The sequence below is a fragment of the Vanacampus margaritifer genome, chromosome 13 (assembly GCF_051991255.1).
Source record: "Vanacampus margaritifer isolate UIUO_Vmar chromosome 13, RoL_Vmar_1.0, whole genome shotgun sequence".
In the NCBI taxonomy this organism is placed as follows: domain Eukaryota; kingdom Metazoa; phylum Chordata; class Actinopteri; order Syngnathiformes; family Syngnathidae; genus Vanacampus; species Vanacampus margaritifer.
The window spans coordinates 11,796,895-11,815,841 of NC_135444.1; the positions used below are offsets into that span (position 1 = coordinate 11,796,895).

The following is an 18,947-nucleotide window of genomic DNA, read 5'->3' on the forward strand; positions in this document are numbered from 1 at the left end:
TTGAGAGAACATTAGGAGAACAAACTACCATCACTACAGGAGGGGAAACAGTCAACACATCAAACACAAGCATCCATTAATATTGTAATTCTTCCTCCCGGAGCGTTTGAAACGCACAAGAAGACAACCAGTGTGGTCAGTCAGAGAGCTGCTTGAAAAGGACCCTTCACTTTTAAGCGTGTTTCTATTTTCTTTTGGTCAAAATGTGGATTTTATCCAGGATTTTGGTTGCCCTTAATCTTGAATCAAAGCTAACAAAGTCAAAATCTGGCAGTCTGTGCAGTTGTTCGCTTTACACTTAACACAGAGCAGTGATCAAACACATTTGCAAAGTTAATATGTAGAAATAAAATCGGCTCGTAATCTTTATAGTGCTGTTCTGGGGATATTTTTTTTTGTATGTTTCTCAGGCTGTGTTAGCATGTGGAAACCAAGAACTATAATCCAAGATATTCTGCTGATCTAAAGTGGAGACGTCTGCTAGACAGGTTAAGTTTGATTCCATTACAGAAATCTCATGACCCAAACATGATTTGGATTGTTTGTGGTATTTATGGCATTTGAAAGTAATAAACATATATTCGAATTTAAAATAAAATACATTGGAACTCCTACCTTACACATATACCGATTTTTAAAAAGACCTCATACATGGCCAGGAAAGAATCTGCATGTCTGTGTTTACTACTATTTGGGATTACGCTATGCTTGGGGTTGAACCTGCTAGTCAACTCATTGACTTTTACTCCGCACCTACGCTTAATGCTTGAAGTCTACATATCGCCAATTATGTTCTATGGCATCTCGTCGTCCAACCGGCCAATTTATTGAGGACCTTCGACCCTTTTGCTGACGAATGACGGAAAAAATAAAAAACTACGGACTATGTACCAAGGGTACCAAGTGTGGATTTCATCACTAACCAGGTCAATGCTGACGACGAACTCCCATTTCACTGAGTCCTCAGTTCATGTATTTTACATCAGGCATGTTGTTGTACAGCTAAGGGGTCTTATATACAGTATGTATAAGCGAAGTGCGCATTAAATTTGCGCCTGCGTGAAAAACACGTTTTAAAAAAAGTGTGGCAAAGCAAAATAACCGTCATTTGAATGGTGGAGATTGGAATGCTGAAAGTGTTTGCATAACTGTACACCTTAAAGCTTGCAAGCATTATTTAAACGGTTTTCAGCCTTAAGTGACAAAACGACAGGTGCACTCTGTGCCATTTTTAACTGTCCAAATGGAGTTTATAGGCAAAAAAAAAACCACCACTGCAAAGCTCAAGAAGACGAAGGTGTACGCTTGTGAACCTCCGTTCACTCTTCTCAATTTCCAGGCAAAAAAAGAAAGATCGTAAAAGAGGCTAAAATTGAATTTTTTTTAAACAAATTTTTGGGGTCAATATCCTGAAACCAAGGGAACAGACAGAAGCATCAATAAGCTTGCTAGCGGACGTACATGTAACGAAACTTATGGAGTGACGGTCATTTAAGAACCTGCTTTTAGCCCCAATTGGCCCCCCTCAGTGAAAAATAATCCTACCAGTCTCTTCCTTCGCATCTCGGTCCTCCTCGGTCCGATTCCCGCATTCAGCCAAATATCAAAGCGCTTAAGTCTGGTGTCCCGGCAGAGGGCAGTCAGTAATAACATGCTATGCATGTTTAAAATAGATTACCGTTAGTCTCCATTAGTTTTCAATGAAAAGTTGGTAGCAGACTACTAGCCAGCCTACCCATAATGCACCGCGCTGCCGAGATTGCTTATTGAGTCCGTTTGACTGTTTGTGGTAGTATTTGAGGCCGTTACGATGGTGTGCTCCTCCTACATGGCGACAATAGTGAGGAAGGAAAAGAGCAAAAATATAACAGATGACGGACTGATGATGATAGTTTGGTTCGGCTTGAAATAATGATGGACTGATGATCTCTCCCCAAACCAGACGTCTATCAAATTACCAAGAGCAAGACTGCATGCTGCCACAGGGCATTCACACTGCCAGTAGTTTGCAAAGAACAAGTAAGCATACGAGCTAGGCTAACTTTTAGCTTATTTGGTTGCGGGTGCACATTCTGCTCTGTCATTTTTCTTTCGTGATGAATTTGCCGAAAGTTTACAAAGAACAAGAAAGCGTACAAGCTAGATAACAAGATGAATTTGTTTTGTGCGTGTGCTTGTGTGTCTGAATGATTTGAAGACATGCTATATAAATACTAAGCATAACCAGTAGCTCCTCTATTTATATTCGGCGGCACATTCGTCAGGTCACTTCCTCATAGGCTAACATTTCTTTACAAGTCATAATAACGGAGTTTGGGGACTGACCGACCTCATGATTTGTGATCTTAAATATTGAACAGCTTTAACATATAGTACATGATTGTTTTGCGAGCTGATCAGGGAGTAAAAAATCAGTCTTAAGACAGGATAAACATAAAACGTAAAGAAATCATCTTTTAGGAGTTTCAGCCTTACCTGACTTTAATCGTAAAAATCATCAAAACACTACCGTTGCACTAACTTTTAAAAGTTGTTGTATTCCTCGTGTTGAACAAGAAAAAGCTTACCGGTAATCTCACAACAATATAAACTAACCCATACCTTAAATAAGCATTTGGTGAGTGTTGCCGTTGGTGCGTGGAGTGCAGATGAGGATGCGCGTGCATCTTGGGAATAATAGTGCCGAGCAGATACTAGATGTATATGCATGAGAATTGAGTGGTTGGTATTGATCCCCTTGCGGTCCGCCAGTGGGATGTAAACACTGTGTCTTTCAACGGGAAGCTCCACTCAATACCGACAGACGTCTACGACAAGACAAGACCTTGTTATCACGTACTGTGGGGCCTGCATTCATGTATCAATATACTAAACGTATATAGAAGTAAACAAGCATGTATTGCAAGTCAGTGACAATTATGATAGTGTTTTTTTTTCTTCTCCAGACTGTTAATTATAACTCAAGCTGGCTTGTTCAGTAAAGAAAACTTGACATTCTGAAGATGAATTCAAGAGACGATGGAATGGCATCAATGCGAATTCATGCATACTCACAGTCACACGCACATACACACACACACTTTTTGTTCCCATTTAAGCCATGTCTGCAGCAAGCTTAACGTATCAAGCTTCACCGTGACCAATAATCCACGGGACAAATCTAACATGGAACTGCATAACATTGATTCCGTTTCCACAAGCTAAAATGACAGTAAGTACTGTGTGTTGCATTTAAATCACTCCCTTCTATTAACCTTCTAAAAGATTGTTGTTTTTTTACTCAATTAAGCATTTTGTCCCAATAGTCGCTGATCTGAGCTAGTCCAATACAGTACTATAATGATTACTGATAGCTTTTTTTTTTCAAGTGTTATTTTTTATAATTAGTCTGGACTCTAATCAGTTTTTGTGAATTTTCAAAATTTAGACTGACGTGATTGAAATGTTATCCTCATATATCGTCGCTGTCCTGTGAAAAACACTTTAAAAAAATTATTAATTAAAAAAAATTACAAAAATTTATATAAGTGTGGACATAAGCAATAATATGTTATACATTAATGTGTTGTATATAGCGCTTCAATTTTGGGTCAAGGGTTTAAGGGTCAAGTTTGAGTTGAAGCGTATACATTAAATAATTGATGTGCTCACTATCACTATCACCTTTTGACATATTTTGTAGAGAGTTCAAGAACGTGAAACGTTTTGAGTACTGCGGTATGGAAAAGGTCAATTTATATTCAAATAAACTTAGCCACTAAACTCTCAAAAGAAAGTAAAAATGCAAGTAAAATTCACTTTGCAGTCAGCTTCACTGAATTTTCCCCGACAGTGTAATTTATAAGCCTGTCAAGGTTTGATGTGTTTCTCTGGGTTGGCGAATTTTGAACATCTTCTGGGGGGAAAAAAAATCAGGGCCAGTTGGACAACTCGCCCTCCAACTGCTGCCTTTAGTGATTATTTGCCGTCTTTGGGAGCTTGGTTCCTGATAGTTTGACGTGCATAAAGCCCTCAAACATCTGGCTCTCTACCAGCTTTAGCACCCAACGATACAAACGCACACACACACACAACCCATCAGTGGCTTCCAGTTTCCCTACTTTTGTTCCCGGTAAAGGCCCATTTCGGTTCCAGCTCGGCCCAGCAGCAGAGAGCATCTCCCTGAGGAAAATAAGCACGACTTGCTCGGCTGCAAGCATCTGCCCTTTGAAAGGCAACGAGACTGTTTGAACAGCTGTCGGCGCACGCCAAGCATCCCAGACCTTAACTGATAAAACTGAGGAGACTCTGGAAGGGAAAAATCAACAGAGGGAAGTCACTAACAGACAGAGGTGTCTTGCCACCATGATGCACAGGCCAGATGAGAAGATTCATCCTTGCCAGATGTGGACACTGGTCAGTGGTCTGCAACACTTGGTAGACCTCAATGAGATGCAATATAAGAGCTGTATAAAAAATTGTGACTATCCAAAGAAAAAAGTGCAGACAGAGTTATGACTGCTTGAGTCCTCTCAGCATTGTTGTGAGAGGCCGTACACTACTGCAAGTTCTAACAGCATTTCAGGAAAAAGAACATAAACTTGGTGGTAGAGTGATAGTCTGGGGCTGCTTTGTTACTTCAGGCCCTGGATGACTTTTTAATTGATGGATCCATGATTGTACTCTTTACCAGAAAATCCTGAAGGAGAATGTTCAGCCTTCAGTTCATGACCTCAAGCTGCACTTGGTTTCCGCAGCAGAACAATGATCCAAAACAAACCAGCAAGTCAACTTCTGAATTGCTTAAAAAAGCTAAATGAAGGTTTTGGAGTGGTCTAGTCAAAGTCCAGACTTGAATTGTATTGAAATGCTATGGCTTGACTTTAAAAAGGCCATTCATGGTTAAAAAGGGGTAGAAAAAGCTTCACTTCAGGTGTTGCTGCTGAGGGCCCACCTGGAGGCAAGTCACCAAATCACCAATCAAAAATGAAATTTGATGTTTACTAGGGTTATCTTTGATGTTTACATTTCTTTGATTATCTTAAAGTGGTATACCACGCAAAAAATAAGAATTTGAGAAGAGGGCAGATACTTCTTCACGGCACTGCACATGTAAATATGTTGTCGTTCTTGAGATCGGTCTTAAGGGTCTCAGTCCCGTCTTAGAATTCAAGGCAAGGCATTTTACTCTTAAATATATATATATATATATATACAGTATATATATAAATACAGTGGAACCTCGAAGTTTGAACGTCTCGGAACTCGTACAATTTGGACTTCAACCCAAAAATCTGAGTAAAAAATGCCTCGGAGTTTGAACACCCAAGCAAAGCAAGCTAAGCCGAACGTACCTTGAAAACGGGTAGCCGAATGAAGCCGAGCGAAGCCGAGCAATGCCGAATGCTCACGTTGCGGTAGTTGAGACGATGCACTGCTCATTTCAGATCGTGAATACTCCCGGAGGTGCTCCATACTCCCGAATGCATTTAGATTTTTCCATGACAAATTTCTTCGCCATTGGCCCAATAAAAGACAACAGTGCCAGTGGCAGCAAAGAAAAACATACAGTGTTACGAACTACAGTGGAATTAGGAAGGAGATTATCACGCAGTTGTAACTACCGCGACTACTTCTGTAAATGCTGGCACGAAGACCCCTCTTAGCTGTTCAACAACGTGCCTGACGGTAAACAATGCACGCAAGGACCGCTTAGTAGTCTAACAATATGCCCAATATAAAATACACAAATGCAGCATTGAACTAAAGCTAGCATTAACATAGCATTTATCATCCACTGATGCCATCACACAACAACAAAAAAAGGTAAGGTATTTTTATTGTTTAAATACTGTACAGGGTGTAAATGTAAAAAAAAGAAAAAAACAGAAACAGAAATTAAAATAGGAATTTTCTGTTTTTGGAGTTTGGGAACGGATTAATTGCATTTACATTATTTCCTATAGGAAAAAATGTTTCGGACTTCAACCCAAAAATCTGAGTAAAAAATGCCTCGGAGTTTGAACACCCAAGCAAAGCAAGCTAAGCCGAACATACCTTGAAAACGGGTAGCCGAATGAAACCGAGCGAAGCCGAGCAATGCCGAATGCTCACGTTGCGGTAGTTGAGACGATGCACTGCTCATTTCAGATCGTGAATACTCCCGGGGGTGCTCCATACTCACGAGTGCATTTAGATTTTTCCATGACAAATTTCTTCGCCATGGGCCCAATAAAAGACAACAGTGCCAGTGGCAGCAAAGAAAAACATACAGTGTTACGAACTACAGTGGAATTAGGAAGGAGATTATCACGCAGTTGTAACTACCGCGACTACTTCTGTAAATGCTGGCACGAAGACCCCTCTTAGCTGTTCAACAACGTGCCTGACGGTAAACAATGCACGCAAGGACCGCTTAGTAGTCTAACAATATGCCCAATATAAAATACACAAATGCAGCATTGAACTAAAGCTAGCATTAACATAGCATTTATCATCCACTGATGCCATCACACAACAACAAAAAAAGGTAAGGTATTTTTATTGTTTAAATACTGTACAGGGTGTAAATGTAAAAAAAAGAAAAAAACAGAAACAGAAATTAAAATAGGAATTTTCTGTTTTTGGAGTTTGGGAACGGATTAATTGCATTTACATTATTTCCTATAGGAAAAAATGTTTCGGACTTCAACCCAAAAATCTGAGTAAAAAATGCCTCGGAGTTTGAACACCCAAGCAAAGCAAGCTAAGCCGAACATACCTTGAAAACGGGTAGCCGAATGAAACCGAGCGAAGCCGAGCAATGCCGAATGCTCACGTTGCGGTAGTTGAGACGATGCACTGCTCATTTCAGATCGTGAATACTCCCGGGGGTGCTCCATACTCGCGAGTGCATTTCGATTTTTCCATGACAAATTTCTTCGCCATTGGCCCAATAAAAGACAACAGTGCCAGTGGCAGCAAAGAAAAACATACAGTGTTACGAACTACAGTGGAATTAGGAAGGAGATTATCGCGCAGTTGTAACTACCGCGACTACTTCTGTAAATACTGTCACGAAGACCCCCCTTAGCTGTTCAACAACGTGCCTGACGGTAAACAACGCACGCAAGGACCGCTTAGTAGTCTAACAATATGCCCAATGTAAAATACACAAATGCAGCATTGAACTAAAGCTAGCATTAACATAGCATTTATCATCCACTGATGCCATCACACAACAACAAAAAAAGGTAAGGTATTTTTATTGTTTAAATACTGTACAGGGTGTAAATGTAAAAAAAAGAAAAAAACAGAAACAGAAATTAAAATAGAAATTTTCTGTTTTTGGAGTTTGGGAACGGATTAATTGCATTTACTGTACATTATTTCCTATAGGAAAAAATGTTTCGGAGGTTGAACAATTCGGACTTTGAACACTTCGCAGGAAATAATTATTTTCAAACTCCAAGGTACCACTGTATATATATATATATATATATATATATGACTTCCAGGAGTCAAAAGTCTTGGACTTGTCTCGGCCTCGATACTCTCTAGTCTCGATAGTCCCAGATGGTGTGGTCTTGACTTCAACACTACCAGCAATCATTGGCTTTGTAGACTGAAACGTCTTCATTGGAGCTTCACCATTAGTAGCAATAGCATAGAATAGTAACTGTGAGAAGATTTGTCCATTGCATTTGATTTCTCCTAAAAATGAAGCAACTCTTTGGTTCTTGTTCCAACTTGGATGTGAGGAAGAAACATTTCCAACGAGACAAGTCGACCAATGAGGAAAAGTTTGACTGGCTCGTCTAGCTTGTACTTGTTTGCATGTCGAGGGTTTGTCTAGTCTGGAACCTGCGCACACTCCTAGCCCGAGAAATTTCCAGGCTTAACACTTAAGACTTGAGGTCCTGAAGTGACTGTCTGTTAGTCAGTCAAGAGGAACAAGTGCATGTCAGACTTGCTGCAAGTGCTGGGAGCTCAATTGCATTAAAGCTCTTAAGTTTGCCTTCACTCCAGGCTAATTGGATCAAGCTGCAAAAGCAGATTCCGATTTTTGTCCACCCCCAAACTTGATCCCACCCCGTCCTTTCCCTTCCATCTTTTGTCCTTGTCAACATTCCCCTAAATGAGATTCCCAAAAACCAGGAGGTGAGCGGAGCACGCATGCACGGCTGCACAGAGCAAACACTGTCAGGCAGGCAGACACACCTCTCACGCCGGCTGCCATCGCTTCGCGTTCCCTTCCCGTCCTTATTAAAATTCCATATTGAGATTCCTTCCCGCCGCTCCGCCTCCCAGGCCCTGTCACTCAGCACAAAATCGTCAAGTTTCAACAAAAAGACGCACACATGCAAAACTTTTCTTAAGACAACTTGTTCCTGCTCCTTGTCCTTTGTGTGGGATGAAAGTTTCCTTTAGGTGTATCTGTACCCCTCTCACCCTCAGCCCCCTCCTTCTGCCTTCACCCCCACCCCCCCTCCTTTTTCTCATTGTCATTATTTTTGATAGTGGCCCCTCTGATCTGATGAGCCTTTGGATGCTCTCTTCCCTCTGTCTTTCTGTGCACACTTTGAAGTGTCAGTCGCTCCCCGTGGCGGCCGCCGCCAAGGAGGGTTTGATTTCCCATCATTCCTAGCATTGTCCCCCCCCTCACCCTGACTCCCCCTTGTCCCTACCTCTCCCTCCCCTGTGCGGTGCCCCCGCGTCGTCGGGCAATTATTCCCGGGAGTAATGAGGAGCGTCTCTTCCTTCCCCTGCGCGCTGACTGACACCTCTCCCACTCATTTGTCAACAAATCAGACGTCTGGTGTGGGCGGCCATATTTGCACTGAGGGTTTTTGCGTGCGGAAGCTCGGGCTGATGCGCTTTGCTCTCTCTCTCGCACTTTCTCCCTCTTTCATTTTCTCCATCCTCCTCCATCCCTTCCTCTATCTCTGCCACCTCGTTATCTCTGACAGGATGTCATTCCTTTTCCGACGCGCACTCCTCCGACGTCTGCCCGCCATACGTTCCCAGTGTATCTCCGCTGCTCAAGGAAAGTCTGACTACCAATAGGCCTAATGGTCATATGTGGCTAATGATCACTGAGCTAAACAAGTGCAGCTGTTCACATGATTGGTGTCAAAGTCGCGTACAGAGCAAACTAAAACCAGATATGCGGTGTGGACAAAACACTTTCAATCAATTAATTAATCAATCAAGGAGCGCTTTGGGCTACTAAAGTGAATTATTAATCTTACCGAGACATTTAGGACAATTGTAAACTTCTAACTCAGCTCTGGTGTACTCAGAATGTTCTATAAATAAAATGAGTGGACGAGTTTGGTGTGGGAGAATGTAAAACATATTAAAGATGAACTACAAATGCGATTATGAGCCAAAACCTCTTCTCAGGTCAGTGACCAATACATACAAACACACTCCAACATTTGGTAGAAAGTCTTTGCAGCACAGTCAAAACCGATGTAGCTGCAAAGGGGGGAAAACTAAACTAACTAACTAACTCTACACGAATCGGTAGTGACTCAAATTGAGATGCGAATTGGCCGTTACAATCGAATGCTGAATCAGAATGTTTGGACTCCAGCGAGAATGAATCATAGCATATGGTCGTGTGTAATAGTGTCATAGAATGATTGAATGTCAGTGCATGTACGGCAATTTCTAGCCAGCTAATGATCATATTAACTGTTAAGCAATCAGTCAATAAAGCCCATATAAAAAGTGTAATGCCAGTGTCATTTCTTCGCTGTTGGCCTCTGAGACGTCCTACCACAAAGTGATCTTGCAAATTTGCACACTTCACCAGAGAGATGAATCCTCCTTGGTTAGCTTAGCGATAGCTGTTATGACAGGCACGACACGGATGGATTTAAAACTTTACCAATGTGATAAAAACACCCTCGATTCAGACATTGGCTAGAGTGCGGCGAGTGATCCTGGAGTAAGTTATTTTAAGCGAATAATTTGAATGTTTCGGTTGTGTTCGCACGTCACCCACATATGTACACTCCGATATGTTTTCAAAAAAGTGAATATGAGGCTTGGTAAAGCGCTTTGGACGACATAAAATATAGATAAAGTGCTATATAAGTGCAATCCATTTTCCATTATGACCTAATGTGATTTTTCTTTTTTTTTGAACAATTACGTCTTTTTGGACAAAACCACAATTTAACTCATTTGAATGGATTCGGGGCTTAACTATGTGCACTTGGTTTAAGAGCCCAGGCTCTACTGACTTGACATTTTCTTTCATATATAATACACTCCTATAGTTGTGAAGCATTGCTGACCAATAAAATAAATGTTTTTCATCCATCATCCCATGCATTTACTACAGCGCTTACTTGTCCTCAATAAGGTCAGGGTGAGCTGGAGTATATCCCAGATGACTGGGTGAGAGGCGGGGTACACCCTGGACTGGTTGCCAGCAGTGGGTTATTTTTATATATAAAATAATTAACCAGAGAAAATGAGTAGACATATACTATATATACTACACATACAGACTTTTAATTGGACAGCAACTTAGCAAATCTTTTGAGTTGAATTATGCCAACTTGATCCATAAATACAGCAAGATCTCAAGCTGTCAAATGAGAGTGTAAATTTAAGATATGCATAAGTTGTGTGACTATACTCACTGTGCTCTCTGCGTTCCTCCGGGCTGGATGACGCCTCACCATCAGAAAGCAGACCGGACATGGAGAACAGCTTCCTTGCCGAGTCTTCCACACTTTTAATGGAGCCTCCAGGAGAGCCAAAGTCAAACTCCTTACCCTCCACCTCAGAGTAGCAACCTTTCAGCCTCTTTGCAGGTGTGAAGGCCGAGTGATAACTGATCGGCTCCCTCTCGTCATGAGGGGATGAGAAAGGCCGAAAGGCGCCGCCGACCCCGCTGTGGTGGAGCATGCCGAGGGTGGAACAGTCCAGGTTGGGTGGGGTGAACTGGGGGTGCAGGTGGAGCAGGGAGGCCGGGAAGTCTCGGCCAGGAAAGGGGCCTGACACGGGCCCCTGGCGCTGATACATGGAGGCGAAGGTGTAGGACGCTGAGGGGAAGGGGAGGTGGAGGTCTTTCTCCACTGAAGCGGGGACCCCGAAGGGCCTGGACGCCTGGCAGGGGACGGAGGCGTCTCGGCCAGCCTCAGCGGTGGAGGCGAGGACCATGAGAGCGGGGGAAGCGAGAGGAGCTGGCATGTAGGAGGAGCTGTCCATCTTGAAGGGGCGGTGGAGGTCCATTCACCACCCTGTGAGCGACGCTGAGAGAAAATCAAGAGGAGATTTTTTTAATGTAAAGATGAAAAATAATGAAAAGACTTTTTATTTATGCCGCCTAAAATGTGAATAATGTCACTTTAATATAAAATAAAAATAAAATACACTTTGCTGGAACTGTGTTTGCATTAGGCTATTTGTAAATCCATGGAGATTCCCAGTATTTAAAAAGGTTTCAAATTTCTGTTAAAATGCATCCTTGAATATGTATTTAAATACATTTAAGTAAATTTGGCATAAACATTTTAAAGTAATAAAAATAACACTCATGTGCATAAACCTGCAGGCACTACTGAAGTAATCAAATACTGACAGTACATTTTAAAAATATAACATTTTTTCACATTAAATATGATTATATTAAAATAAATGTAGGTTATTTAAGTTATTTCATAAAAAAAAACAATAACAAATGAATAAGATGTTCTTTTACGTTTACGTGAAAAGGAAGTTGCTCAACAGTTTAATATAATTGAATCAAAGTAAATTAGAACGGTATAATAACATGAAATTCAAATATAAACAGATGGAATAAGAACCGGTGACGTATGAAAACAATTGTAATGATTAGTTTTAAATAGAACATTATCAGTTTGTGGGACAAAAAAAAAACATTTTACCGAAATAGTGTAAAGTTTTTGAACCAATTAAAGTCAATTAAACTTCACATACTGTTTATTGAAACTGCACCATGAAGCACTCACTTTTTAGTTCGCCACGCTATAAATCCTAAAATGAAGTGTTTAGGCGACAGTTATTCCAAAGAGTTGACACTTTTTACAGCTGACGGCGCACTAGTTTTACGCATACAATAAACGCGCCTTTCAAACAATCAATATCTCCAATTAAAAGCAATTAAACCAAATTAAACTGTAATCCACGCAGATTAACACTCACTCTGATGAAGAACTCGGGGCACTCCACTCACTCTCTCAACTTCCAACAGTCCACGGACGCGACACTTTCTACTGGCGGGCGCGCTGAGGAGCGTGGAAGGCGTCCTCCTTCCTTCCTTCTTTCTGCTCCGGGATGCTGCCTCAAGACTTCAGCGCTGGATCTGACCGGGATGAGAACACCAGCGGGCCGGCTGCATGTCTGTCCGTGTCTCCCTCCTCCGTGTGTGTGACACCCCCTCCTCCCCTCTCTGCTTCTTTTCCAGCCCCTGTTTCCGCCACTTACCCCCACCCCACCTCTCGCCCTCCTCGGACACTTTCAATTTCTCGCCTACTGCTAAACATGAGTCAAACAAAGCAGCGGTGGATGCTACGAGTAAACAATGAAAATAAAACCACTATATCAACAGAACAATTCCATCCATTTTATCCAGTTACTTTTTCATATGGAGATGGTTTGAGACCACATACATTAAAAAAGAGCCAAAAGAGCTTCATAAATGCGCTAACTATATGGCAAATGTTGCATGTAGAAACTTGCTGCATAAATCTTGTAAATAAAGGCCAATTCAAATTAAAAGACCATAAAAGATTTTCTGGATTGTCTATTTACAGTACATACTGAATGTATGTAAAGTATATAATTACCTGGACTGTTAATGCCACCTACTCGATTTAGCGAGAAGTGAAGCTACAGGCAGCCATCTTGCGCTGCCACTCGCTAAATCCGCCTAACTCAATTACATTGATTTGTCTGCAGCATTTTCATACTATTTTCTGTCCCCACCACATGACGACCGTTTTTTTGGTAAGAATACGATTGTAATTTTTCTCTTATAAGGTATAAGGTAATTCAATAATACATAATTTATATAAAATATAATGTTTATTATCCGTGCATTTCCGCGAGCGACAACGAGTGACAGGTAGAACAATTAAATGCTAAGTTTTTGAGTAAACTGAGAGGAAATTGTAATAATAATGCAATAATGCAATACAGTACTTTTTGTGACGTGCCACATCGTAGTTATGGTGACCCTTGGAAGGTTGTTTTGACTGTGAACTGCCTTATATGATCACATATACACAACAAAAATAGTTTTGAAATCAGAAGCTAGTAAATAATTTTTGTTCAACTATTTGCCCAGTTTTTTAAATTGAGGGCTTACTAGCAAAAAATGCTTACAATATTGCAATATTATTAAAAGTGAAGACTATTCCCATGCACATGATTTGCCTTCACAGCCCACATAAATGATGCCTCAGTACGAATTTGGCCCACGGCCTTGAGTTTGACACCTGTGCCTATCCTCTCACTCATTTTTTTATTTGCCATGGGTGTATTGTTCCTACAGCTGCTATTGATCAGTATCTTGCACTGACGACAGTCTGACATCAATAGGATATATCTGACAGTCACTTTCTCCTTTAAGACTCCGTGTGGGCTGGCCATCTGCCTCGACTCATTTAAAGACAATTTTAGGGGTCTTTTAAACGACACAGCTAAGTAAAGATGATAATAGTGACTAGATGACCCCTGACCCCGAAGCTGAAATCTTTTCTTCACCATATTTGCAATATTTGAATGAAGTTTTACAGATGACTTATTGCAGAAATCCCTTTTACGCTGCCTGATCAAGCCGTAATTTATTTATTTTTTACTGGGTCACCGGTCTGTATAAACAGCACATACATGGAATGGTGGGGCTCAAGTGGTTCCATCAATACAGTATTATGATTTCAGCGGTAGTAACAAACAGCTGCATAAATAGTAGGACAGAGTAGTGACATTTTTTTTCATCTTGTGTTAAACACAATACTGTTGGTCAAGTCATACTTGGCACTGGAGAAATCTAATTGTGTGATTGTGGCTGAGACGCGGCTCCACTTCTCATATCTTCGTCTCAATAGGTTGTGCAAGTGTACCTAAAGTTGTGATAACAGTATGAATATGAATGAGTTAAGCGGTGTATATATATTATTAATCAGGCCTAATTTGAGCCTTGAGATTGCCGTACTGAGTTCAGCCAAGCCATGTACTCAGTTATTGTGACTTGAAATTGAATGATAGCCGTTTAGCAAGCAACGTGAAACTTGCTATGTTGACGTGAAGTGGGGAGCTTCATTTAGAAAACAAAGTAGTACTTTGCCACCATCTTGTGGTATTTTGGCACCAAGAAACAGTGTAAGAGTGTGTTGAGACATTTCTTTTTAGAGAAAAATGGTGCTTTGCCACCATCTTAAGCCCGTATTCGACTGAGGGGCGAATATTTGCAAAGGTAGCAAATATTGATTTCTCATCAGTTTTTGTTCAAGGTTCCAAATATTTGCCAAACGTTCACCAACAGTTTGAATGTTTTTTTCTTATCACGATTCCATCAATAAAAACTGTCGGCGACTATTAAAACTGGCGAGTATGTCTTTGCAACCTTTTAAACATTTGTTGCTCAGCGGGATACAGACTTATGGCATTTTAGGACCAAGGCATTAGGTTAAAGTCAGTTTGAGGATCTTCATTAAGAAGAAAAAAAAGTAGTAATCAACTGTCATCTAATGGCATCTAAAGCAAATTACAAAGTTTTTTTAAGTGGGGATGTTGAATATTTGCAGATTTAACTACCAGCAGTAAGGCTCGGTCCCCTAACACTATAGCTTCCAGATAAGCTAACAGTTAGCTTAGCTGCTTCTATTTCTTCTGCTACTACACTTTCCGTCAGTCTGGATGCTCTGTGGGACCATACTTCCACTCACAGGTCAATTTTGGTACTACGACAGACAGATGAGGTAATTTAACAGTTGTCGGTGGCGATATGGTTATGTGCACAGTCCGCTGTGTTGGTAGACTAATAGCATACTTTTCCCCGTAATGTGGAGTCTCCCCCATTTTAAAAAATCATTTAGGATGTTAATAGGGAAGTCAACCCCCAAAATTTTCTTTACAATAATATGTTGTATGTGCCCCCACTCGTTTAAACATGGCATTCTGATTTATGATTTAAGCAGCAAAATTCACCCGTTCTTATCCATCTCAGTGGGTGGCCATTTTGCCACTTACTGTCAACTGAAAATGACAGTTGCTCAGGACCAGGGTTATTTTAGTTCAGAAAAACTAACGAAAAAACTACATCTACAATTCAAAAAAACAATTTCATTAACAAAATAAATTAAAAACGAAAATACTTTTTAAAAAACGAAGAACTAACTGACTACTAGTAGACTGAAACATTTTATGTTTACAAAAGCTAACTAAAACTAACTATAATTATAGCAAAAATGTCCTTCGTTTTAGTCTTTGGTAATGAATTTATTGCATGAGCCTTTGTGGATCATTTTAACTGTCATTTTAAGTAGATTTATTTAACCGGAATAAGGATGTTTGAATGTGTCACACAGAAATGGCGTCATCTAGCAGCAGCCAATAGAAAAGCACCTTCAGATGACGTTGCTCCGAGGTGACAATGAAATGCAATGCTAGGTAAGAAATTAATAACTTTTCTTATTTTACCATGGTGTTTATTAAATATTGCGCACAAGCATAGTTGGCAAATGCAGGTCCAGAAAGTAAACACCCTGTCGCAGTTTGGCTTTAACCCCAGGTGCTAGCTAGCTAGCTAGCTAGCTAGCTAGCTCTCATGGTGCTTATTTACCTGATAGGGAGCTAGCAAGCTAGCAACAATGGTTAAAGCCAAACTGTGGCAGGGTTTACTTTCTGGACCTGGATTTCCCACATCTGTGCACAAGTAATACACATTTAAAAAATAGATAAATTAATTAACGAAAACTAATTCTGATACTAACTAAAATAAACTAGGCATTTTTTAAATAACTAAAGCTAATAAAAACTGAACCACCCAGAAAACTAATAAAAACAAACTCAATTAAAAAACAAAACTCAATTTAAAAACAAAAATTAAATGAAAACGAAATAAAAACTAACTAAAATGAAAATTCCAAAACTATAATAACGACTGATCATGGCACAGGTTCAGACAGGTGAGCCGTGATTGGTTGTTATCTAAGAAACTATGATTCAGGCGATACCAAGTGGCCAAATGTGGCCCTTGAGATTGAAAAAAATAAAATAATAATAGGTGCATTTTGCTGCTTAACCAATATCCCATAAACACAACATCATTTATAATACCGTGTTTAAACTAGTGGAGCAGCATAGAACATATTATTGTAATTATATGTGTAAACCCCTTCAGGTGATCAAATGGCCTCCATAAATCTTGCACTCAGAGTTGAACCCAGTCAACAAGTGCAGGTGCGACTAGGTGTCAGTGCGTCTGTGCTGCGAACGGCAGCTGATAGAGTCATCCGCTCCCCTGTGACGCTCTGAAGCAGCACAGTCTGCAGCCTGTCGGGTGACTGACACTCTGGAACATTCCTATTTGATGAGAGACAATGCACACCAATGGTATTATTTGTCAACCATAATCCGCTTTCAACGGCAGCACGTTACAGACGGTGTAATATCTCCATAATTCATATCTGATTTCAAGCAAATTGTCGGAAAGCACGGCTCTGAGTGCCGCAAATCAGCCCAAATCACTCTTAATTTGTTTTTATCGGTATTGGTATTGCTTAAAGACTTTTTGAAATAATGTAATTGAAATAATTCTTTATTCCCTCGAGCCAATCCAGGGGCTTTACACTGCTAATCTAATGTGACACGCAATTTCCGTCTCTCAGACGATTGCTTCCCCTCAGGTCCCTGTCTTTAATGAACAGCCATTTGGCTGTGAGCCTGCACTGTGACTGTGTGTGCGTGTGCGTGTGTATGTGTGTGTGATCAGTGGGCTAGTTCTAAGATAGGAAATGAGTGAATGGGGAATACATCCACCCTTGTGGAGCATCCGATCTGTGAGAACAAACCGGATTGTTGGCATATAAAAAATACATGATTTTCATTAGTTTTCACACCCTTGTTCTGTTCACACGACAAACTTTCCACGCATGCTCATCATCACACCTCACGACAGCTGTCGCCATGTAGCAGATGCAGACCTTAAAAAGGGGGCACATAAACCAGACTAGCCCAGACCAACCCTGTAACCGCCCTGGCCTCCAAGCAACATGTAACATGTGTCGGTCTGTGACAAGACAAGGTCATCGTCGCTCTTTTGTTCACATATTGTTTGGTGGTTAGTCTGCCGGACTCCTTTAACAACAAATTCTACTTTCCTCTTCAGTCTTGTAAGGAAATTCACATTTAAAGTGGGTCAATTTCTACATTTAACGTTTTTTTTTTTCACCACAGCCTCATCTGCTGGATCTGGTGGGTGATTGCACATGGTGGTTAAACTTTAAATACATTCCACAACTTAATAAATAAATGGTATACTTTTCTTTTGTGTTAACCCATCGAAGAAGCAGCAAAATGTTAGTTAACAGTTCTTGTTTGACTTAATTGGTGGGTTAAAAGACCCATTAGCTAGCTAATTATGCAGCATTACGCTAATGTTATTCATGTTTTATATTTTCCCGTGGGTCACTGACTGACACTGTAGGGATTGAATGGGTTCGGTACCCACTCAGCGACAGTGTGAATTGTCGTCTTCTCTTTGAATAAGTGGCGACCAGTACCAGATTGAAGTCGGACTTTTGCCTAAGGTTCAGTTGAGATGGGCTCCTGTAACTTTGAAAAGGATAAGCGGTATATATGAAATGGATGGATGAATGGATTTTCCATTGTCAAGGCAACCAGTGTAGATTAAATTCTTAAAATCATGGCCAGAGGTGGGTAGATAATCCAATAATTGTACTCGAGTAAGAGTACTATTACTTGAGGATAATAGGACTTAAGTAAAAGTAGTCCTCCAAATAAGTACATCAGTAAGTGTAAATCAGTATTCATTGAAAAAAATACTCAAGTAATGAGTAAGTAGTGATCTTAGTATGTTAAAAAAAATATCAGAGCAAAAAAATAAGCAAAAAATAAATATTCATGTGAAAATTCAGTCATTGTCCACAAATGACTAAAACGTTAAATAACATTTTTATAATATAAAAAATAGAGAAAAGCAACGATGGAATTTGCCAGTGTCAGTCTTTTGAACGTAGCTACTAGTAAGGCTAAATGCTAAAAACATGGCATTTTTCCCAAAATGCATTAATTTACGCTTGCACAAGTGAAAAAACAAACCAAAAACAAAAAAAACTATTTATGTTTTAGCGTTTCGTCTACATTATACCAATGCGCTTAAAATTTTAATAAGAAAACCTTGTTTATTTGTAGTATTTGTGATTCTATTATTGTCTGCAGTGCATGAGTTCCGTTTGGCCTTCTTTTTTTTAAATTACCATAATGCAACGAGGTAGGCCTATTAAGCCTATACAAGTATGTTCGAACATATTTACAAGTACGTTTGAACCTACACCCTTAAAAACATTTGGGTCAAAAATGGACCGATCCTCTACTTGGGTCAATTTGACCTCGCTTTGAGCCAATAAATGGGACTTTTAGTGTAAAACAACTGATAAATATTGGTCAGATCCTTTACTTGGGTCAAAAAAAATTGGGTCATTTTGTATAAAACAACCCAGAAAGTTGGGTCAAATTGACCCATATAATGGATCGGTCCATTTTTTATCCGTAATTGGCTTACTTTTGAGCCAGCTGTTTTTAGAGTGTATTTAAATACCTTTGAAATTATTCGCAAATACGTTCAAACGAAAGAGTTAGCCAGGCAATAACTGTTTAGATTTTATATTGTGCATTCTTTGAATGTATGTGATAAAATAATATTTTAATCATTTTGTAATTGATTTATTATTAGATTAGTAGACAGTCATGGCCAATAA

The 18,947-nt window shown here is 40.1% G+C and overlaps 1 protein-coding gene across 3 annotated transcripts in view; it reads right to left on the reverse strand.

Annotated features, from left to right (window-relative positions):
* The window catches only part of rnf220b (ring finger protein 220b), a 35,932-nt gene extending 23,572 nt beyond the window's left edge, over positions 1 to 12,360 (reverse strand). For all 3 annotated transcript variants that reach the window (XM_077584242.1, XM_077584241.1, XM_077584240.1), the window contains exons 1-2: positions 12,145 to 12,360; positions 10,617 to 11,231 (exon numbers count right to left, since the gene is read on the reverse strand). In XM_077584242.1, the coding sequence (XP_077440368.1) occupies positions 10,617 to 11,211 (595 nt within the window). In that variant the 5' untranslated portion in view covers positions 11,212 to 11,231; positions 12,145 to 12,360. The remainder of the gene's footprint in view (positions 1 to 10,616; positions 11,232 to 12,144) is intronic.
* Between the last annotated feature and the right edge of the window lie 6,587 nt (positions 12,361 to 18,947).